We start from the raw sequence: 20,994 nt of genomic DNA, 5'->3' as shown, positions 1-20,994 counted from the left end.
CCCAGGAGTTAGCAAGTCTGGGCCCCTAGTCATGTAACTGATATGAGCCTAGAGATACAGCACCCTTTAGATTAGTTTTCAGTATTGTGGGGGGTAAATGCATCCACAAACACACATACAGAAACATTGGTAAGGAAACTCACCACTGCTAGAAGCATCGCTGAGATTTAGCAGCCCACTTCCTAACCCTCTGTAACTATGGTAACTGTAGGTCCCATTTCCATTGATGTACAACACCTCCTGTGTGCTGGAAACAGCGGATGTTGAATAAGTGACCTGGGCTGGCTCTTGTTTATATTGTTTGTCAGCTGGAGCAGCTTCATCCTGCCAAAACAATGTTTCATTGTAAGGTTTCAAATATTTGTTAAAGTTCACCTTGAATGAGAGGGGCTGTTTTATTGTTATTTAAAGCTCTGGAAGTGTTATTTGCACAACAGTGTAATAAACAAGAAACAAGCATGTACATGTTTTCAACTGACAGTTTATCAACAGAAAAGAAATCAGGAGAATAACCATGAACATAGATTTCTTACAACCGCCACTACAATTTATTTATTTGCATTTTGCTAGCAAATCACAACATGCTGGGTGCTGTCCAAACACAGAGGAAGACACAGACCCTGCCCAGAAGAGCTTTCAATCTCCTGAAAAACTTAACTCTAAATCAAAACAAAATGGAAGGAACTGAAAGCAAATGATTACTCTCTGGCATTTAAAGCAACCCTCTTGGTGCAGAAAATCAGTTTTTTCTTGTTACGACAAACCAACATAAAATGCATTGGCATGTTCTCTAAATGGATCGATCAGCATCAAAGATACCAGGAAATAGCAAGGGGGAAAAAGAGAAGGAAATCATGCTTTCCATATCTGTGGAATGATGTGGCATTACGACATAGGAGACCAAACTTTTCTGAGCTGGAAGCTTTTGTTTGTTTATTTTGCAAATGAGTTTGAAGAGTTAGACACAACCAAGATTATTCAAGAGAAAAAACTGTATTATTGAGAGAAGCTTTTAAAGTATGTTGCAGCAGAATACTGAGAAGTCAGATAATGAATTGCATTAATAACCAAAATGGGCACTGGGGACATTAATTTGTACTGAGGCATATATTTGCATTATTAAGATACTTGGCTGTACTGAATTCCACAATAAGTTCTCTTCAATAACATATAAGAATCCAAATAAAGGATAAAATCTGCAATGTATTTTTGCCAAAAGTTTAATGTAATTTACTTTTTATCTTCAAAGGTCATGCTGTCTGTTATAAAGCAGAATGGATTTTTTTTCCTGTGAGAAAATATTCAATAAGCTATGCAGTAAAGTTTTAGCTTGGCAAGAAAGCTTAATTCATCATCCATTCCCTAAAATTCCCAAAGCTGCTGCCTTATTTTCTGATTTGATATGAGGACTTTTTCCAAAACTAGATGATATTTCCATTCACATACTCGCTCAGGGCCTGATACAGTTCCCAGCAAAGTTGATGAAAAGGTTGACTTCAAAGGGAGTTAGATCAGGCTCTCAATCCTCTTTTACAGGGCTCCCTCTTGTTTTAAAAAGCATTAGCTTCCTCCTACTTTGTCTTTGCAATTGCACTTTGGATAAAAAATACTCTCTCTGTCTACCTAGATATTTATACCATGTTCTACAACAGATTTTTTCTTTCCTTCAAGTGTCTTTGCTTTTAAAATTTGGAAATGAAACAAACTACAGTGCCATAAGTCTGAGATATTTGATGTTCTATGCTAGTTGATCAATACTTTCTTGGTAGGTACAACAGAACAACTGGCAGTCTTTGCTTCAGGTTTTGCAACACAGGCCTGTATGGAATGATGCCTGTAACCCACATTGCGGAATTGTTTATATTATTCACTGAGGAATATTCAGTATTATGAAAAAAGACATTGAATGGTAAAACTCTAGTAATGTGTTTGAAAAGAAAAGGATGCTACTTTCCAAGAACCTGTGCTTGCTCACTGTTTCCCAACAGTATTGGGAGCACAACTGAAAGGAACAGTGGTCAGAGTACCACTTGCATTGACACATATTGAAATTTTGTAATCCTAATTTGCCGACACTTGCACTGATCTTTTCCTTTTAAACAGGCATGTATATTTTTAAAAAGAGAGGACTAGATAGAGCTGTATACAATTTTCCTACAAGACAAAAAGGTTTTTTGGCCCATTATTTAACAAAAAAAAATAAAAAATAAAATTCCAGAACAGATTAAAATTAAAAAATATAAACCAATACCAAAATAAGCTTGTGTTTCTGTCCACTTTGACTAAACCCAACATTTTTATGGGTTTGAAAACAGTAGGAAGTTTTCTTTTTTTGACTAGGGATCTGGTGAACATACTGTAAAGGGAAACAAGAAAATTGAGTTAAGTTAAGATTCTGCACTGAAGCCACTTCTAGAGCCATTGTTTGCATGAGTGAAATCTACAATTACATGACACTACCAGCTCCTTTTAATTGTTTAAAAATGTATTTAAAAATTGTGGATTGACAGAACCGGAGACTATTTTATTCACAAAACAAGTACAGCATAAGCCAAAGTAGTGCATAAAGACTGACGTAGATTTACTGGCCAGAGTCTCAGCTGGTATAAAGATTGGCATTGTTTCCTTAATTTTTGAGGGTGCTCCAAACTTTATATGCATTCCATCTTCGGCTTCTTCACTGAGACTGCCAACAAGAGTGTCAACTATTGCCAACTGTGGTTGTGTTTTTCGTGATGCGCCCAAAAATCATGACGAGCATATTAAAATGCTGACATGGGTCACACTTTATATTAAGGACACATTTATAACTAGATTACAAAGGGTTAATAAATGGTTAAAATAGATATTTTAATAAATGGATAGTCAATTCTTACAACATGCTACTCCTGTCTGTAACATGCTTATAGAACCTATAAACCATTTATGAACCCTTTCTAAACTATTTATAAATGTACCTTTAATATCAAGTCTGATCCACTTATGGCTAGACACCTGTTCACCTAGCATTTGACTAAAATCATCATCATTCTGAAAATAAATGAGATCACATCCTTCTAAAAATGTTTCTCCTTCCATTTCGTAAAGCAAGTACTTAGGACCTGAGCACATTGTCCAGGAGCTGTTGGAACACACGGGTTACATCAGAGAAGAGCATAAATACCTTTTTGGCACAATTCATTCTGAGAAATACGTTACTTATTTGTTTTAGAAAATAGGAGCCTACACACATGCTTGGTAAGATCATTACCATGGCATTTATCACAATAAATACATTCTACTTATGAGTCTAAGTGTGTAATGATGGAGAAATTTTTCCTAAAACAGTAGGCATACATATATTATCTAACCACAGAACTGATTAAGTATACATTAAAGAGTAGTACATTATTTGAAAAATGTACATGTTTCTGTAAAATGTACATTACACAAAAACTGCACTTTATACAGCCAGCTGAAGACTAGCTTTCAAAAAAAAAACACGCACAGCAATATGGGTCAAACATAATCTCCATCAATCACTTGTGAGTACATAAAGTAGGGTTGCCAGGCTTCCGGTTTTCGACTGGAACACCTAGTCGAAAAGGGACCCTGGTGGCTCTGGTCAGCACAGCTGACCGGGCCGCTAGAAGTCCGGTTGGCTGCAGCGGCCAGCTCCATGCGGCTCCCGGAAGCAGCCGGCATGTCCCTCTGGCTCCTAGGTTCAGGGGGTTCCATGCGCTGCTCCTGCCCACGGTGCGGGCTCTGCCCCGAACGCCAACTCCGCAGCTCCCATTGGCCATCTCTGCAGACAGGTGCGGCGCACAGAGGCCCCTGGCCATCTCTGCACCTACGAGCAAGAGGAACATGTTGCCACTTCCCGGGAGCTGCCTGAGGTAAGCACCTCCCAGAGCCTGCACCCCAAACCTCCTCCCACACCCAACCCCCTGCTCCAGCTCTCTCCACTCCCACACTCCGAACTCCTCAGCCCCAGCCCAGAGCCCCGTCCTGCACCCCAAACCCTTCATCCCTGGCCCCATCCCAGAGCCTGCACCCCCAGCTGGAGGCCTCACCCCCCCAATCTTCTGTCACAGCCCAGAGCCCCCTCCTGTACCCTGAAACCCTCATTTCTGCCCCCCCGAGCCCACACCCCCAGCCCAGAGCCTGTACCCCCTCCCACACCCTAGCCCTTTGCCCTAGCCCGGAGCCCCCTCCCACACTCTGAACACCTCATCCCCACCCCCCAGCCCGGAGACCTCTCCTGGACCTCAAACCCCTCATCCCCTGGCCCCACCCCACAGCCCACACCCCCAGCCAGAGCCCTCATCCCCTCCTAGACCCCAATCCCCTGCCCAAGCCTGGAGCCCACTCCTGTACCCCAAACCCCAAGGTTTCCAACATGGCAAAATTTGAGTAGATTTTCCTAGGGGGAGCAAAAAGCTCATCCCTGACAGATAGGCCACCCCTGCCAAATTTGTAGCATGGAAGTGCTAGAGCTTTTCAAAGGAAAAGTCACCAGAATTTTTTAACATGGGTAAAACAATATATTTTTCCTTAGCCTGATTCTTGAAAACAGCAGAATAATTTTGGGTGAAATTAAAAAATCAGGCACAGAGACATTCAGCTCAAAAGATTAAAGTTTGGAAAACTTATAAGCAACTGAAAACAGGGACTTCCAATGGGACATGTCAAGCCACGTCAATAATAGGCATGGTGAACAGAGCTGTCTATAGTATACGCTGTCCTAACAGAATGCTATGCTTTATATTAGGTTTATCATGTCAGATTAACTCTCCTGGGTTTGAATTTTATGAACAATAAATCTGGAAACCCAGATAGCAGAATAATACTGTGGCACATCATAGGGGGCAAAGTTTTCCTTTTATTTTAATTTGAATAAAGTTGTTGACTGAGTGTGATCAGCAGTGACGAAAATTTTATTTCTGAAAAGGGCACAGATGTGATTTTGTTTGGCTTTAGTTTTGGTTCCCACTTTATTAAGCCCCATTAACAATGTTTGTTCTGGGATCACTATCCACTGAACAAGACAAAGATGTATTTAGCCCCCTGACAGAACTGAATCGAATAAATACAGGCATACAATGCATATAGAGTGAAGTTCAACATAGGACTCAAGCATAGGCCTTGTGTGGACCCTATGCCCGGGGTAAATTTAAAGTATTAATTTTTTATATTCCTTTAATATGACATTTTTTTTGAACAGTTGAGGCCAGATCATAGAATCATAGAATATCAGGGTTGGAAGGGACCTCAGGAGGTCATCTAGTCCAACACCTTGCTCAAAGCAGGACCAATCCCCAATTTTTGCCCCAGTTCCCTAAATAGCCCCCTCAAGGATTGAACTCATAACCTTGGGTTTAGCAGGCCAATGTTCAAATCACTGAGCTATTCCTCCCCCCTCCCTGATGCTCAACTAGTATAAGTTAGCATTAGTTCCACTGACTTCAGTGGAACTATTATGACTTATGCAAACTGAGGATCTGTATCTGAGTACATAATCACTACATACTCAGAAAGGTATGGGACTATCACTGTAGTCTGGCATTTGTATGGTCTGTTTTCAGTGTCGTATAATGCTTTCATGCCTCTTTATGAAAGGCGTGTCTCACAAAAATTTCCATTCCCTGTGTTCGGGGGTTAATAACTCAACCACAAAGTTTACACCTGACTGAAACTTGTACAAAATTTCCATTGGAAGCTGAACCTTTGGATTCTTCGCAGTCTCTCAGGTAAATCAAGTAAGTCTTTAAAACTTTCAAAGAAGGGGTTACTCACGCTGTGCAGTAACTGTGATTCTTCAAGATGTTTGTCCCTATAAGTTCTCCATGGTGTCGGTGCACCCCATGCATGCTCGATAGGAGATCACAGAATCATCGACAATCAGGGTTGGAAGAGACCTCAGGAGGTAATCTAGTCCACCCTCCTGCTCAAAGCAGGACCAATCCCAATTAGATCATCCCAGCCAGGGCTTTGTCAAGCCTGACCTTAAAAACCTCTGAGGATGGAGGTTCCACCACCTCCCCAGGTAACGCATTCCAGTGCTTCACCACCCTCCTAGTGAAATAGTTTTTCCTAATATCCAACCTAGACCTCCCACACTGCAACTTGAGACCATTGCTCCTTGTTCTGTCATCTGCCACCACTGAGTATGTAATGAAGACCATGTAGTGGCCCTGCAGATTTCTGGAACGGAACATTTTTAAGGAGAGCCAGAGATGTAGATTGTGTTCTAGTCAAGTGTGCCAAAATGCTGATGGGGGTGGAATGTCGACAGCCTGGTGGCTTTCACTTGGAAATCCATTTAGAGTTCCTGGGTAGAAATGGCGGAATCCTTAGATCCGTCTACAATCAAAAGAAAAGTCTATTGGATTTACAAAATGGTTTAGTTCTAACCAGACAGTCGGATAACACCCTTCTGACATCTAGAGTGTGGATAACGGTCTCCTGGTTGGAAGTATGCAGTTTTGAGAAGAAAACCAGCAGGTATATTGTCTCATTCAGGTGAAATTCAAAGTCACTTTAGGGAGAAAACTGGGGACCTTTAGGGAGAAAACCATAGGGACACCTTATCTTTGTGAAATGTTGTGAATGGGGATCTGACATTAAAGCCCCAATCTCTCCAACTCTGCCGGTTGAGGTAATCACCGCTAGGAAAGTGGTTTTCCTTGAAAAATTCAACAGGAAGCAAGTCACCATTGGTTCAAACCTGGGCTTCGTGAGGCTTTTGAGAACAAAATTCCGGTCCAAAGCAGCAGTGGGAACCCTTATCTGTAGGATGAGATTGACTGAGCTTTTCAGAAATCTTGCGGTTGTGTGGGGGGGGAGGAGAGAACAAACAGAGAGAAACCTTTAACAATAGTATGAAAGGCTGTTATGGTTGTCAGGTGAACTTTGATGGAATTGAGGGACAGTCTTGACTTCTTAAGCTGTAGTAGGTACTCCAGAATGAGAGGAAGTGGGGCAGATTCAGATGCAGCATTGTGGAGTTTGCACTAGTGGCCAAATCTGGTCTGATTCTGGAGGTAAGTAGTCCTGGTAGAAACTTTTCTATTATTTAATAGTATGTGTTGGAATATCTACTGGAGGCTAGAAAGCCAGGTAAGGGAATGCTTGCCATGACCACGCCAGGGCTATTAGAAAGACTCTGGCCTTGCACTGCTTGATCTTGTTTATCACCTTGAGGATGAGAGGCATCATAGGGAAGGCATAAAACATTCTGTCCATCCAAGGCAGGAGGAAGGCATCCCCTGTGAACTGTGACCTAAAGCTCCCCTTGAACAAAACAGGTGACATTTTTTGTTTGCAATTGTAGCAAAAAGGTCTACTTCTAGAAACCCTCAAGTCTGAAAGATTTTGGGTAGAACCCAAGAATCCAACTCCCAGTTGTATTCTTGGGAGAAGCACCTGCTGAATGAGTCGGCCATGACATTCTGTATGCTGGGCAGATACATTGTTGAGATCCTTATCTGATGCCTTATGCACCAACTCCACAACTTGATTGCTTTGGCGCAGAGGGAAGGGGCTCTTGCCCTTCCTTGACGATTGATATAAAACATGCAGGCCACATTGTCTGTCATGATTTTGATAGATCTGTGTCTGATGAGAGTAAGGAACTGATGACAGGCATTTCTTACCACTCTGAGCTCCAGGAGGTTGACATGGAGGATGGTCTATTGAGGTGATCACCTGCCCTAGAGAGCCTAGGTGCCCCCTCCAGCCCAACAGAGATACATCTGTGGTTACAGTCACTGTTGGGGCTGGTTGGAGGAAGGGGACCCCCGCCCCTACATTGCAATGAATCTCCCACTAGTCTAGGGAATGCTTCACCCCCTGAGGAACTGACACTTGGTTGTCTAGAATGTGTGTGTCTGGTTAGCGAACCATTCTGAGCCACCCCTGGAAACAGCAGAGGTGTAACTGCATGCTCTGTCACAAAAGTATAAGAGGCCACGTGACCCAGACACCGAAGGCAGTTTCTGACTGAGGTCTGGGGACTGTCTTGAGTTATTTTGATGAGGCTCAGTAATGTCTGGAACCCGTCCAGGGGAAGGGATGCCCTGGATACCAGAGAATCCAGACACACTCCTGTGAATTGTATATTCAACAGGTGTTAGTGTGGATTTTTCTACATTCAGCTGGAGGCCCAGGTCCAAAAACAGAGAATACACTGTCCTTGTGGCAGACAACACTTCTTGGTAGGATCAATTCAACTAGCCAATTGTCGAGGTATGGGACTACCACTATAGTCTGGCAACACGGGTAAGCAGCCACTACTAACAGAATCTTTCAGAAGACTCTCTGAGCTGTGAAGAAGCACTTGATACTGGAAACTATCCTGGCCTAACACAAATCAGAGGAATCTCTTGTGAGGTGGGTGCATTGCTATATGGAAATACATATCCTGGAGGTCGAGGGCTAGAAACCAAGCCCCTGAATCTAGAGAAGGAATTATAGCTGCCAGGGTCACCATCCTGAATTTATGGGGTCTCACAAATCTGTTTAGGAGTCTCAGATCTAGAATTTGTCTCCACCCTCCGTTCTTTGATATGAGGAAATAGTTTGAATAGAAGCACTTTCCCCTGTATTGAGCAGGTACTGGTTCTATTGCTCCTAAATGAAGAAGGATGTTTACTTCTTGCCTTAGCAATGGCTCATGAGATGGGTCCCTAAAGAGGGATGGGGAAGGGAATGAGGAGGAGGGAGAGAGAGAGATAAATGGACGGTGTCACCTGATATTACTTCCAACACCCATTTGTTTGAGGTGTCTGCTTCCAGAATGCATGGGAGTGTGAGAGTCAGTTTCCAAATGGGAGAAGGTGGGAAAAACACTGAACCTGGCAGGCTAACGAGTGGTGGGAATTCAAACCCTAGACTATCCTGTCAAAACTGGTGTTTTGATGATGATGCCTGGTGGCTGAGCCACATCAGATGGGTTAGAGGGTCTCTTTCTCTGGAATCTGTGCCTCCTCCTGAGGAGGGGGGGTTGAATCCAGAGAATTGTATAGGGTGGGATCTCTGAGCTGTTTGTGATCTGCCAAACTTCTGTTTGTTTGCAGATGTATAGGTGCCTAATGAGCATAACGTGGCCCTGGAATCTTTAAAGATACATAACGACTCCTCAATGTTCTTTGCAAACAACTTCCGTCCATCAAATGGGAGAGCCTCAACCATATTATGAACTTCCTGGGGAAGCCAGACAAGTGCAGCCAGGATGCCCTGCACGTCACCACCACCATAGAGATGACAAGGGCTGTGGTGTCGGCAGCATGGAGCACTGTCTGCAAACTGCAAACAGCATGTTCTTGCCAGCAACTGTCCCTCAGCAATAGTAGCCTGGAATTGTTCCCTTTGATTTGGGGGAAGGTACTCAATAAACAACCCAAATTTCATGTAGTTGATAAAGTCGTACTTGGCCATCAACACTTGGTAATTTGCAATATGAAATTGCACTGTAGCCAATGGGTAAGCCTTCCTCCCCAGGAGGTCCAGGCACTTTTGGTCTCTGTCATATGGGGTGGATTTATAATGGTGTTGTTTGCTCCGCTCATTCACCACATCAACACCCAGAGAATTGGGAAGTGGGTGGAAGAAGAGGAAGGCAGAGTCCTTGGACATAATATTTTATGTCACCCTCTTATGAGTGGGTGTCACTGTAGCTGGGGTTTGCCAGATGGTTCTAGTGGGTTCCAGTAGAGCTTCATTAATGTGGAGGCAACTTTAGGTGACGTTACAGAGTGCTAAACATCCAGTAGCTTGTTTTGGGGTTCCCTGAACTCCTTGAGGGGTCTCTGCAGAGAGTCTGCCATCTGCTTAACAAGATCCTAGAACTGGCCAAAATCAGTTATAGGTTGGGGGAAGGTATCAGGGTGTCATCCATCAAAGAGGATGAGATGGTGGTCTGAGGCATGGCTTCTTTGTCTGCCAGGGACTCCTGCTCCTCAGATGTTTCCTCCTGTTGATGGGAAGGGGAAGCTTGGGTGTTCCTAGAGAATTGCCAACAATCGCCTGCCCATTATGACCATTGAGGCCCATACATGGGAGGGGGTGGCATCCAGGGTTGCTCCTTCAAGGAATATTGAGGTCCCAGAGCATCTTCCCTTCTCCTTTGGGATGGGGGGGGGAGCTAGTGTAAGGGTGTACTGGAGAACCCTGCACTGAAATGGAAGAAGCAGAGGGAAAGTCATCATCACTATCAGCCTCTTCTTCTAATGGAGGAGCTCCCAGAGAATAAGGGGGAGACAGCGCCAGGGAGGTGAAGGGTTCCAGAGACCAAGAGGTTCTTGGTACCTGCTGACAATGAAGATACTGGTATTGGAAGTTCTGTGTTACCAAGAATGTTGCGGTACTGAGTGTTTATCCTTATTTGATGGTACCAGAGCCGTAGAGTGCTTTGAGGCTGGAGTCAATGAAGTTAAAGGCTTACATGGTACCATGACACTTGTTAAGGGCACAGGGAGTGGAGTTCAAGATGATGGTATCAATCCTCTATGTTTGGTACAGTCCTCAGCTGATGGTACCAGGGTCTTCCCAGAGCCCTGTTTAGTCTTAGAGCCATGGCATTTTCCCATGTCCCTTATACCGAAGGAACCTTTCCCACCTATGGTACTGAGCCTCAAGGCAGACCTGTCAGAGGCCATAGATCTGGCTGGAGAATTAAGTCTTTTTGAGGGGGAAATCACTGGGAGGGGAAATAGATCTTCTCTTCTGAGAGGCTTTTGGGTTCTCTGAGGATTTCGCCTCTGAGAATGTTGCACCAAGGTACATTGAAGGTTCCTGGAAACTGATGTCCAGGGGGGTCCTGACCTGGTTCTGAAGTGGGGCAGATGGAACACTCCCTCATGAGTAGTCGAAGTTTGACTTCCTGGTTCTTCCAAGCCCTAGATTTCAGAGCTGGGCCGAAGTTGCACTTCTGCAGCACATGTGATTAGCTCAGTCAGCAAACACACTTCAAATATTTGTCACTGACTGGCAGCATTTGAAGCCTGGTGAACTGGGCATGTCCTTCACAGGGAGAATTTGGGGGAAGGTACTCAATAAACAACCCAAATTTCATGTAGTTGATAAAGTCGTACTTGGCCATCAACACTTGGTAATTTGCAATATGAAAGTGCACTGTAGCCAATGGGTAGGCCTTCCTCCCCAGGAGGTCCAGGTCTCTTTTGGTCCCTCTATAACTAGAAAAGCTTTTAAAAAACCCAAATACTAAATTAACTAGCTAACTAACAAGAAGCTCCAAAACTCGTGCGGCAGGCAAGAAGCAGACACACTAGGTCTGTCTTGGTCCGAGGCACTTGAGAAGGAATTGAGGGAGTGGTTTGCCTGCGCAGCTTGATATAGCATCGGTGCAGCGCACGGGGATGCCAATGGCACAAGCCTGGGCTGAATGGACACTGCTAATGAAAGTCTCTAATCCCGGGTGCGTGGGGAACATGCACACCAAGAATGGAGCACCCACAGGGAAACTACTCAAAGAAGAAGCAGCCCTCATTCTCTGATAACCAACCAAGAAAGATTTCTGTGCCAAGTGGTTCTCCCCATCTTTGGCTAGGTCATGAGGACACTTTACAATTTTCATTCCATTGAAAGCCCCAGGAGACATCTAACATTCTCTAGACAGGTCTGGTGATGAAGGCTGATCCTTACTTGGAAGAGAGTGGCCATTGTTCAGAGATACAAAGATTCCTTTCCTTACAGGCTGACTGCTACAAACCCAGTGGACATAGTTCCTGCTAAAGAGCGAGATGCTAGGGCTGAGAACTGTCTTACCACAGGTTAACAGAAGGACTCCATTTGTGTCATTCCCCCTCCCCCAATTGATGAGTTAAGGATACAACAATGAACTTGACTGTTTCTCAACATTTTTGTTGTTTGGAAATGTTTTGATAACTTTATCCTAATTGTTTTTCTCACGTTTACATGCCTCTGTCAGGACTGGAAGCACCAAAGCATCAGAACAAAAGCTGCAAGTGTAGTATATTAAGCCTGAACATAAGTGGGGTCTCATAGAAATCTCATTAGAAAGCCTTATTCTTGTGAGATTTACAGCCCCATTTTGCAGACCAAAAAGATTTGGATAGTCCACTCATTCAAACTTTCAGGTTCCTGTCTGAACCAAAATGAACCTTTAAACTTGACCATGACTATAAGGGCACCACATATACTTAGCTTTAACTTTTCTGGCACGGTCATTACATTATACAAAAAAGATAGATACTTTTGCAAATACTACAGTATTTGATGTGTATCCCAAAAAACTCTAGATATTTAGTTTGGATTCCTCTCTGGAGTTCAGTATTTGAAACTCTTTGGGCTATTTATATTTTAGGGACAAAAATAACAAACAATTTTATATGAAGAGTCTTCATGATACAGCCTAGAGAACAAAGATCAGAATGGCTTGCACTAGTTTCTGTTTAGAAGAGCAGTAGATTCCTTCTGCATTAAGGCTATAAATACTAAAATGAACTGCCAACATCACCATCCACCATCAAAGGCTATAGATGCCAACATTTGACAAGACATGAAAGCATGGAATTGCAATGCAAAAGATCAAAATAAAAATGTGCTATGTGGAGAAGAGGGGGAAATGAATCTCACGCGTCTGCATTTCTGATAGAACCACATCCATAGACTGAAATGTTTAATTCTTTGGTCACTGCTACTTCACCTGCCGAATGGAAAACCTTTTCAGAAGAGGTGCTGGTTATCAAATCAAAATGATCAGAGCAGCAAGTGTTGATGAAATGCTTTTGGTAGAACAGCAGCACAGCAAAGGGATCATCTTTCATGCCAACATCAGTTTTAGCAAAGTTCATTATCCCTTCTGATAGCTGGAGAGCAACATACACTTTCCCCTTTTGACATTTCAGTTTCAGAAATCAACCCCAGAGGTCAGTGTGTGGACAACTCCGGGACTAAGTTACTGGAGAAGGAGAAATTTTCTTGTTTTAAAGAGCAGGGCCTCTACCTCATCAAATAAAAAATGACAAATCTTTATCAGTATCTATACTGTCTGGGAGAAGTCTGCCATTCTTTAGTGAGGGTCTAGAAAGTGGGTTAGTATATATGCTTTGCCCATGCCTTGATCTTTTTCCACCAGTGGACAAAGAGATGCAAAAAAGTCTTTCAATTTAAAATGTGTGGCTGAATTTAGTGCTCACAAAGGGAGAGACTAATGACAGATGCTTGAACCAGGTACAATGGGGCAGGTGGTTTGCAAGTTAATCCACTTACTGTTGCAGCCCCTGCTATTTTAGTATTGACCTGAGACGACCAGCCTTGCCAAATTGTTTTGGGGGTTTTGTATTATGCAAAAAAAAAAAAGGGGGGGGAGACTATATGCAGGGACATGGCTGAGGTCTGTGCTTGCTTTAAAGTTTTGAACATGTGGACAAAGTGGATAACTTAACTAATTAAGAGTTTCACCGCTGATGTCTTTGGCAGCAATTGCAAATGGTTTCCAGCAGGTGTTCCAGCATGGCACATTGAGCTGAATGAAAAACAATGCCTCCCCCATGAAATTTTAAATGCTGTGTCCAAAGACTGCTATTTTCTGATTAAGAATATCTTCAATCAAATAGAAGGTAGAATTCCACCTGGTTTGGAATGAACTCAGAGAGTTATTGCGGAGTGATTAAAATGGGCACAGCCCTTTAGTAATGTACCTATTATGGTCATTGCTTCAATATTCATTGTGAAGAAACTCAGGCATTCAAACGAAGACAGCAGCTGAAAGGCTGCAGTGCTGGGAGGAGAGTGTCTCCGCAGTTGCTACGCCCTTGCTGCGTAGATGGGCAGAACGCAGCAGACAGCAAGTGGAGCCTTGGCTCCACCCCCAGTGGACTAGTTAGTATAGCTGGTATGTCGGGAAGGTATGCTGCTCTGGGCATAGGCCTCGCGCAGGAAACTTCCTCCTAAGAGCAGTGAGGAGATACGGAGGCAGGCTGTGACTCTGAGTCAGTCACCTTCTTGGGCAGACCCAGAGGCAATGCAACAATGCACGGGGCCTTACTCAGGGCTCATGCTAAAGTCAAGATTTAGCCCTTGGTTTGGTAGGAGTGTCCTTTCGGGATCTTCATATGTTTTTGCCATTTTAACTTCACATTGTGACCAGCGTTCCCTGTGCAAAGGAAGGCTAGATGCATTTTTCTCCGGAGACGTGAACTTACTCTTCCAGCCTGCCAGAGGTGAGCAGTTCGGAGGAGGATGTGAAATACTCCTTCTCCTGTGGTGCCTCCACAGAGCTCAGAGCCCCGGTGGATTGGAAGCAAGGGAATATGGGAGCAGTATTATTACGTTACCCGTAGACCACCAGGCTAATAGTATAATCATTGAATGACAAATATTATAAACATGAGGCACTGGATAAAGAACTCCAGCTTCCAGGACATCTCTTATTAGAATAAAAGTAAATGAAAATCTGAGAATAAACAAACTCCAGATGAAGTGTTTGTGGCGAAGGAGTAAGGGTTCTGCTTAGGAGAGAACTGTGTGGTTTGGTGTATCCGCTAAGGGCCTTTGGAAGCCAATATCGTCTGCAATGGACAACTGCTTGCAGAACAAGGATGATGATCATTTTTTGCAACTTTCCAATTCATGGGCAGTGCAAATGGATGAGTCTTTAAATATCTGACCTTTCTTCAAAACAAAATCAAACTGAAACCCATGGAAACTATGTCATCTTTTCTCAACCCGTGAACAGTTCTGCCTTCAGGTGATGAGTTGGATGAATCAATGTACCACTGATACTGATGTATGATGACAATGACATAGTATTTACTGATGAACTGTGATGCAAAGCAGGAGGAATTCCTCCTTTCCTAGTCTATTGTTCTCATTCAGCACAAATTTTGCTATGCAGCACTTAGCTCTTTGAGCATGGTACATGTACATTTGAAGAACACAGAATGAAATACTGGTGTTTGATTAAAATGAAGATGTCTTATCCTAGCAATCGTAGTTACACCATCAACCTCTTTTTAATCTAATATATCCACATTTTGCAGTGAATGTGATGGGTTAGATTTTCAGCTGCTGTAGATCAGCATAGCTCCACTGAAGTCAATGATACAATGGCAGTAGCAGTGCCAAAAACGAGAAATATTAAATGTGTCAATCAGATTATTTAGGGATGTTTTGGGGAAGTGTGTGGGACTCTTAGAGCGCTGCTTGTGCCAGTTTTGCAGATTTTAAAATTGCAATATTATCAGGGTTGCCACAGTTAAACCTCTTACTGCAGGTCTCTTCACTGAGAGAATTGCAATTCATAGAATTCCCACTACTGATAGCACTTTTTCTTGACACCAAACAGCTTGTGCTACGCCTACTAGATCTAGGGCTTGGAGAATTAAATAAACAAAAGACATTTGTTGAAAACCTGTGGGGTGACATTACATGTTGCATCAGCTTGAGCTTTATCCTGTTGTATTGTGCCTGCTGCTTTCTGATAACTGGACACTATTTCCAACCTTCATGTTACATATGTTGGAATATGCAGATTACACTATAAAATCAGATTCTGAAATAAATTCTTCTTTATTTAGAACCAGAAGATGACAACCTTGACATGAAGAGTGAGGCTGGTGCTGGTTATTTGTTACCACTAAAGTAAAATGTATATACGTTAGAGTTCTTTCTTTAGAAGAAAAATAAGATTTGTAGGAGTTTGAGTATTGAAAAGTTTATGTAAATGTTCTCCTTAATGGGTGAATTCTGGTACCAAGTGGCTGATAGCTGTCTTTACAAACCTACTTCTCCTGACCAGAAGAAAATAAAAAGTGAGCAAGCACTTTTTGGGATGCATTTGATGCCTACTGCCTGTCTTCAAACACAGGCTCAGGTATTTATTGTATGGATTTACAAGTTATAAAGACTAATGAAAGAGTATTTAAGGGAAGCTTTGCTACTTACATAGTGTGCACATATACTGTTTGCATTTAGCAATTTCAAATGATTCTGCTATAAAGTTAAACAGAACAAAATTTTCTGCAGAGTGAGAAGCCAGCTGGAAAGCTTTTAATAGCTAATGTTTTAAAATTATTTGTATGAACATAGTGAATCATAGATACTAAAGTGTTTTATCTTTTATTTTGTTATGGCTGTTTGATATGTAGTTACTCTATTTTAAGTCTGCCTTGTTAAATTTGAACTGTAAATCTGTGAAAACTAAAATTTCTTGCATGCATTTGATGTGTGCTGTCTGCTTTCATACACTGCCTCTGGTAAAACCTGACTTTTGTAGTTAAAGAAAAAAATCTTAGAAGCAAATACATACATTCTGAACACTTTAAAAAAAACCCCACATTTACTGGAAGAGAGAAATATGGCCCTAAGAAAAAGGAAATTTCTCCTATTATGAATTTCACCTTGACCTGCTACTGTGCAGTATGTGAGCCAAGCCCCAAAATCATTACCTTTGATAAAGTAAGATTTTTACATTTTAAAACAAGAGTCAGTAGATGAACAGTAAATGCTCTTGGGATATGACCCTCTCATTCCCTTACGGAGAGTCAGTGAGTTTTCAAACTAGAATGCATAAACAAGAAAAACAAAATAGCAACCTTTTACTGGCCTTAGGAAAGCGTAGGTTCTGATTTGTTTAATTAAAGGAGTCAATAAAGAAGAAGGCTGATAAGAAATATCACAAGTCACAAGCAGTGGCTTTGTGCACTGCATTAAAGATCAGTACTCCAAATTTCCTTATTCTAGAGAAGGATTCTTTTGGCATGTTGCCTGGGCTGCAGGCTACAGCATGCTTGGCTGCCTTGCTCCATGCCTGGCATCTACAAGCTGGTGCTGTTCTGGGGCAGTGTATTTTTGGTTCATTATTTTTACTTTGAAAAATAGTCTTAGTTTGGGGATGTCTGGCCAATGTTTGGATTATATAAATATCTCCCCTGCTGCTGCACATAAACAACTTGTTGATACATGGAGTGTTGCACACATCTAACTAGACGTGAATTTTAAGAGATCTAGTTAAACCCCATCTGGACACTTATTTTGGTTTATGCGTGGTTTATTTCAGTTTAACTTCAGTTGATTAGAGACAGGTTTCAGCTAAACTGAAATAAACCATGTCCACACAGTGGTTTTTGTACTGGTTTAACTAAATCAATTTAATTAAACTGGTGCAAGTTTGTATGTAGACAAGTCTTCACTCTCAAAAACATAACTTCCCCTCTGTGCTACAGGGCAGCCAGACTCCCACTGCAATTCCTATAGGTGACCATAAGCAGGAAATAGCAGATGAATAGGCTCTTAGATGCTAGTCTCAACCCAGTCAAGACAAGGGACTATGGGACTGGTTTAAAAATAGATCACATTTCATTTGGTATATCCACATGAAAGGATGGGGGAAGACATGTCTCCACGCTCCAGCCTGCAGTGTGTGGTAGGGAGGAGAAAATGTCCACCTCTGCTATCTCCATTTCTGGTTCTGGGTAGCAGAGATCCATGCTTCCTTCTTAACTGTATGGTGGGGAAAGAAGAATCCATGATCCTTACACAGGCTTAGAGAAGATTAATGCTGCCGCCTACTCAGACCAGCCCGGCTCCAAAGAGGGGTAGAGAAGAACTCCTGGGGCTGCTATATAGATATTTCCTAAGCCACTTTTACCTGCCTGTCCAGCCTTTATCCTTCAGCTCCAAAGGCTTCAGATAAGTTTTGGTATTAATTTTAACCCACTTCAAATATTTTATTACACCTCTGGATCTTTAGTGTCTACACTGAAACAAGCAGCATCTATTTCAGCTGTACATGCCCAGATTCTGCTGCATGTGGACCCTTCTGGATAACCCTAAAGAGAAATTACCACATGGAAAAAATGAATCCATACTCTTTCTAATTTTCTAAAAGCTATGTTTAAATAAAAAAATAGGTGTTCACCTCACTGTGTGTCCAAGGCATGAAATTATTTGCTACTGCATGATTGGTGCACTATTCCTGTCAAATATATGTATCAAATTTAATACCTTTTGGGATGGGGAATATTTTTGTCTGCAATATCCAACATTCCATTCTAACTGCATCTATTAATAACAAAGAGCCCAATCCTGAACTAGTGAAATCACGAGGTGTTTTGCCATTAACTTGAAAGGTAGTGGGATTTAAATTACAATGCTGCTTATATTCCTCCTCTTGACAATATGGCTATTGCATTGTGGGTAGGAAGCTAAATTTCTCAGTGCTTGCACATAATTTGATCTCTTGACAATAATCCATACCCAGCTAAATTGTGCCTGCATAACATTTTGTGCCTCAGTGGTTAGAATGTATAATTTGGAAGCACAAAAGGAAATTGTAGTTCAATTCAGAAGAGAAATAATCATTGGGTGGGGATGTGGAGGGAGAGGAAAAAGGCCTAAACCAAAAGCTTATGTGCATGCACACGTATGTGTCTATTTATGTGAGGATGCCAAATTATTCTCAGAGATGGTTTATTAATCTGTGGTCAAAACTGTCCAATTTGTATGCCTGAAATTAGATACCTGAATCCATATTCAAACAACCAAGTACAGTACTTAGCTGCATTAATCTCAGGTATTCTGATTTTTCTGAGGTGCGAAGTATTCTCCAGCTTCTACTGACATGCATCGACTAAAGTTTGAAACCTCTGGCCTATTACATTTGTGTTAGCATTTTTGTTTTTAACAGGTTGCTTTTAATTGCCTCAAATAGAAAGGATTTTTCTAATTGCTCTTTTATAGTCTAAAAGACTCAAGAAACCTCCCATTCTCAAATGCAAACATTTTGAGCCTGATTCTGCTAGTTCCTTATGCAGATGCACAGTGGAGTGATGAGTCGAGGAGTCTTCCCTCCATTCCTTGCAATGCTGTCATGCACAGGCTAGGCACAATTGCAGTGTCTTTTCTCTCTGCTCTTCCAGGGACACTTGGTGCTCCAAAGGGGGCCAGAAGGAGGCAAGGCCTTATTCCTTCCACACCAGCCTGCACAGAGGAAGTGGAGAAAAGCTGCGCCCTGTAATGGGCTGTTGTTCCCCAGGCACGCTGAAGAGCTCTGGTAGGTATTGTTAGTTCCTGAGGCGGAACATGTCCCATGCTCCTGCTGGGGGACTGTAGCCTCCTACCATCCTTTACTATAAGCATTGCCTTAAAGGCACAAATCTAGCCTTTTGTTGGGAGGTATGTTTGCATGCTTGCTTTTTCTGTAGCAAATGTTGCCCAAGTCTGCACTTGATACAGAAATTAAGAATATAAACAACAGAATAAAAAGAGGCATGAAGGAACTCTGCAATTTGTTTCTTCCTTCCTCTCAAGAGCTGCAGTGTACATTTATCTGGAAAGTAAACACACACACACAAAATTATATATCCCCCATCCTCTTTTCCTACTGTCTGAACTGTAATCCAGGAAATAACTGCTCACTGTCAAAATTTAGAACCCATGCATTAAAGACAGAGTTGAGATTCTAACTCTCAGTCCTCAAGTACAAAGGATTAGAGGCCTTAATTCCTTCTCCATGCTGAAAACCTGATACAATGGTCCTGGAATGGTCCACTCCCGCATTGCCATATAAATTAGTTTCTTCCAAAACAATTTGCAATTAACTATAATTTGTCCACAGATAATTTCTTCCTTTCTTAACGGCAATATTGGCTGCTCCTGGTTTGTAGCAGCTGGGCATCTCTTTTGTTAACAAAACTGTACTTGAAAAGTCTTCCCCGAGCATCAACCCCCTTGTTACCACTGAGTCACCTAGAGAGAAGGCGCCACAAATTGGCTGAAGGTAGATCATTAACATAAACTTGCAAACCTGAATTGATTTAAAAGTGAACATTTAGGAATTAGACAAATGGAATGAAACACAATAGCAGTGGCTTCAGCTAAGTGGCAGTATGTGTGCACTTTTATTAACATTCAGATGTATTGCATTAGTGCAGAACTTACATCCACTCTGCAGCATGCATTTGTATCAAGCGGCTCTATTCAGGCTGCTGCTATGACAACTATCCAGAGGCAAATGTCAGGTCAGCTCCCAGCATATGTGTCTAGGCCATAATTGCTTTGTCAGAAACCTAATAGTCATCTACTTCTACTCCTCTAGCAGCTAAAAGCAATACTGTTAAAATTACTAAATGAAGCAAAAATTTTTACCCCTCCACCGTCTTCTATAGCATTCAGATCTGTAAATTTGTTTCTATTTTGCCAAAAACTGGAATGGAGGGGAAGAGGGGGGCAGAGGTTAGTTTTTTAAAGTCTCCACATCTTTGCCAATTTATCTTTCATTTGTGTTACTCTGTACAGCGTAGACCTGGGATCTTCAAGCATATACCTCCTCTGGGTGCTGGATATTATCTTTTAGTACCTTGGAGCATTACTAGTCGGTAATCTGTGTGGCTACAAATCACATTATGTAAAGTCATAGGGCTCTTTCGGATGGAAAGGTGGTTCCTTTTTTCAAAATGTGTGTAACCATTACAATAAAGCACACTATAACCTGCCATACTCAAGAGGCAATGAAAAGGCTGAATAATTAACAAAGTTATTTTTTAATTTCAGAAACTGATGATTTCCACGGGGTTCAGAAATGTAACGTGAAAGACCATGTTAATGTTGTGACTAAATCAGAACTAGATTTAACACTTAGATAAATAGATCCTCCTTTGGTACTTGAAGAAATAATGAAACTAGAGACAGATATGGAGAGATTAACACTGAGTTGTTTTTAAGCTATCTCAAATGTATGATCCCATATCAAGAATTAAAGAAAATTTGAATATAACTGCTTTCTTCACTGGAAGAGAAATTGTCTCCCACGCACATATGGAGACATACACATATTCTGACAGTTTCATCGTACTACTGCACATTTGCCTTACAGGCAATAATAAATAATAGTTGAATTAAATCAAACTCAACTAATTTGGACTTCTGGCTTTTGCACGACAATTATTATTATGGTGTTTCCGTGCAGGGAATATATGATGACATCAGCTGTGGCTGGCTAGGAAGCGGTCTCATTTTTATTACTCAGAA

At 41.9% G+C, this 20,994-nt stretch overlaps 1 protein-coding gene across 6 annotated transcripts in view; it reads right to left on the bottom strand.

Annotated features, from left to right (window-relative positions):
• The window catches only part of NOL4 (nucleolar protein 4), a 256,013-nt gene that overhangs the window by 17,547 nt on the left and 217,472 nt on the right, over positions 1-20,994 (bottom strand). For all 6 annotated transcript variants that reach the window (XM_073331285.2, XM_073331283.2, XM_073331284.2 and 3 more), the window contains one exon: positions 144-324. In XM_073331285.2, coding sequence (XP_073187386.1) covers positions 144-324 — 181 coding nt within the window. The remainder of the gene's footprint in view (positions 1-143; positions 325-20,994) is intronic.

This window comes from Lepidochelys kempii, chromosome 2 (assembly GCF_965140285.1).
Source record: "Lepidochelys kempii isolate rLepKem1 chromosome 2, rLepKem1.hap1, whole genome shotgun sequence".
Taxonomy (NCBI): Eukaryota; Metazoa; Chordata; order Testudines; family Cheloniidae; genus Lepidochelys; species Lepidochelys kempii.
Note: the sequence above shows the minus strand (reverse complement) of the source record. Positions and strands in the feature narration are given on the sequence as shown.